Source organism: Metschnikowia bicuspidata (genome assembly GCF_001664035.1).
Source record: "Metschnikowia bicuspidata var. bicuspidata NRRL YB-4993 chromosome Unknown METBIscaffold_1, whole genome shotgun sequence".
Taxonomy (NCBI): Eukaryota; Fungi; Ascomycota; class Pichiomycetes; order Serinales; family Metschnikowiaceae; genus Metschnikowia; species Metschnikowia bicuspidata.
Window position 1 is genome coordinate 1,270,916 of NW_017387731.1, and position 2,273 is coordinate 1,273,188.

The following is a 2,273-nucleotide window of genomic DNA, read 5'->3' on the forward strand; positions in this document are numbered from 1 at the left end:
ATTAGAAAACATATCCAACCCTAAATATGTCACATACCCATAGAAGTAAATAGCTTCCAACAACAAATCTGTCCGTTCTGGATAAACATATGTTTGTAGACCCAAATGAAGTTATTCTTTAACACGTGCGAGGGAAGCGGCATTTCCCAAACCTTTTGACTTTGTCTGATTACCCAATGATTGCACAATATGTTTCAGAATCAAGCCTTTTGTTTCCGAAAGAACCTTTGTAAACTAAATAAGTAGAGGGAAAAAAAGACAATACTGGCAGCCCCAGCAACAGAGAATCTGGCGCAGGAGCCCAGACTTGGAATTGTGACGTGGTCGGCTGACGCAAACATATTTAAGTTCACTAGATGGGAAAGGGCATTGTCTCCTTGCTTCATCGCCTGTTTGATGTAGCAGCTAGTGAATATTCCTGTTTATATCCTGGGCAGTATATCTCGACTCATCATCATCTCTCAGCTAGCTTTTAACCGCGAGTATATACTCCGATCCGTGGTCCAGTCGACAAAAATCTGACTCTTTCTTAGTTCGTCAAGGTCATGTCATCTAGATATGCTATATCCCCAGCCATCACATCCATCCTCGACACCATTAGAAAGAACCAGGCCAATCTCTTCATTCTAGCCCTCCCAGACACCCCGGCAGAAATCTACAGCAACAACGCGTCCATCTCAAGTATCTTCATTACCTACAAATCTAGATTCCACCAGTCTTCACCAGCTCTTTCAATAGTTGCCCTGTCTCTTTGCTGCCTCGGTGTGCTCATCGATATCCTGGGCATCCCACGGATAGGCGATCCACACATCGTCTACGTTTTCGCCCACAAAATAGCGGCCTGAATCAAGCATGGCCTGTGGGAGCTCGGCCCGCTTCGGCTTTTTCTTGTTGTGGAGCACAAAAACAGACATGTTCGTGGTCTCGCCATCTCGGGCAAGCTCCTTCTCCACCCGCGCCACGTCGCGCTGCAACTCGCTCACGGCATAATGAAGCGTGGTTCTCGTGTCATCGACCTCGTCCACAATAATGATGTTTTTCCCAATAAGCGTGTCCAAGTGCTGGCTCAAGTTGCCGAAATCGATCCATTGTGTTCGCACAACCTCCTTGCCGATCATTTCTTCTGTCGTGTTGCCCATCTGCTCGTAAAGCGACAATCCAACTGCCTGAATTGGGATGTTTTTCGACCCGTCTTTGAGAAACGAGCGGAGAATCCTGGCCGGAATGAACCCACCGCCTCCAATGGCAATGATAAGGTCAACCTTCATGCCGGACGCCTTGATTTCTTGGGCGGCCTTCTGGCATAGTTTGTGCACGATGTTGTAGGAGATGTAGAGTTTTTCGGGCATTGTGGGGTCCGTCCAAACCGAGACCAAGGAAGGTTATTAGGAGACATCGTATGTTATTTGACAGTCGCGGCGAGTCTTGGTGAGCCTCGGCGATTTCCGGGATACAGGGTGCACGCAGGGCGATGAAGTCCCATGCCCAGCACTGGTTGAGTTATATGGCTTAGTAATTTTCTTCCTTGACCCCATTTTCGAAAGATGGATGAATAAAAAGACGATCAACGGCGCCAGCCGTTCGACTTGTGTCACGTGACGTGGATGGCTCGACAACTTCGGCTTGGTATTTCTTTGGGTCAAAAATGACATACCTGTGACGATGTTTGCTGAGGCAGGTTTAATTCACTCTTGCAAATCGTTTTTTTTCTCTTGTTTTGGACATTAAGCACAGTCAACTAGATATGGACTGACATGATTATTAGTGTTGGTGTGAGCATGCATGAGTTGCTAATATAGATCCGTTCACTCAGTTTTGTGATATGCTGACTCCTGTTTAATGACCCATTCGCTACTTCTAAGAAAACTTTAATTCAGCTGCGCTATGTTCATTTTATCCACCATTCAACCAGTTTTGGTTGCGGTGCTAAACTCAAGCTGGCTCCCGTTACATAATGAGCGACCAAGGGTCCGCGATACAATACTGTTAGTTCTACCACCTCGGCAGTTTACCACAATCGTCCATACCGGGCGAAATGATCTTCAATCGGGACTTTGTCATATGTGTTTAGCTTAAGTAAATTGTCCCACGTGTATTGACTGACATTGATGATTGGGTAGTACTTATCTTCTTTTTGAAAGCAGGAGACAAGCATACGATATAGTTGATTTAGATAAGTGTTTTAGAAAAGACCATTTCTATATCGTATTGGTCGCTCAAGGATCGACATAGGTCACTGCCATGCAGTGTGATCGATCCCGGTGTAGAGTTAA

At 45.8% G+C, this 2,273-nt stretch overlaps 1 protein-coding gene across 1 annotated transcript; it reads right to left on the reverse strand.

The window, feature by feature from the left end:
- Positions 1-292: 292 nt before the first annotated feature.
- Positions 293-1,551, reverse strand: METBIDRAFT_29600 (PRTase-like protein). Its single transcript, XM_018855446.1, has one exon. It carries the CDS (start codon positions 1,347-1,349, stop codon positions 732-734), a length of 618 nt encoding a protein of 205 aa, XP_018713541.1. The 5' UTR covers positions 1,350-1,551; the 3' UTR covers positions 293-731.
- Between the last annotated feature and the right edge of the window lie 722 nt (positions 1,552-2,273).

Excerpts from the sequence above, each read along its gene's own strand:
- METBIDRAFT_29600 (XM_018855446.1), bottom strand. The coding sequence starts at position 1,349 with ATGCCCGAAAAACTCTACATCTCCTACAACATCGTGCACAAACTATGC.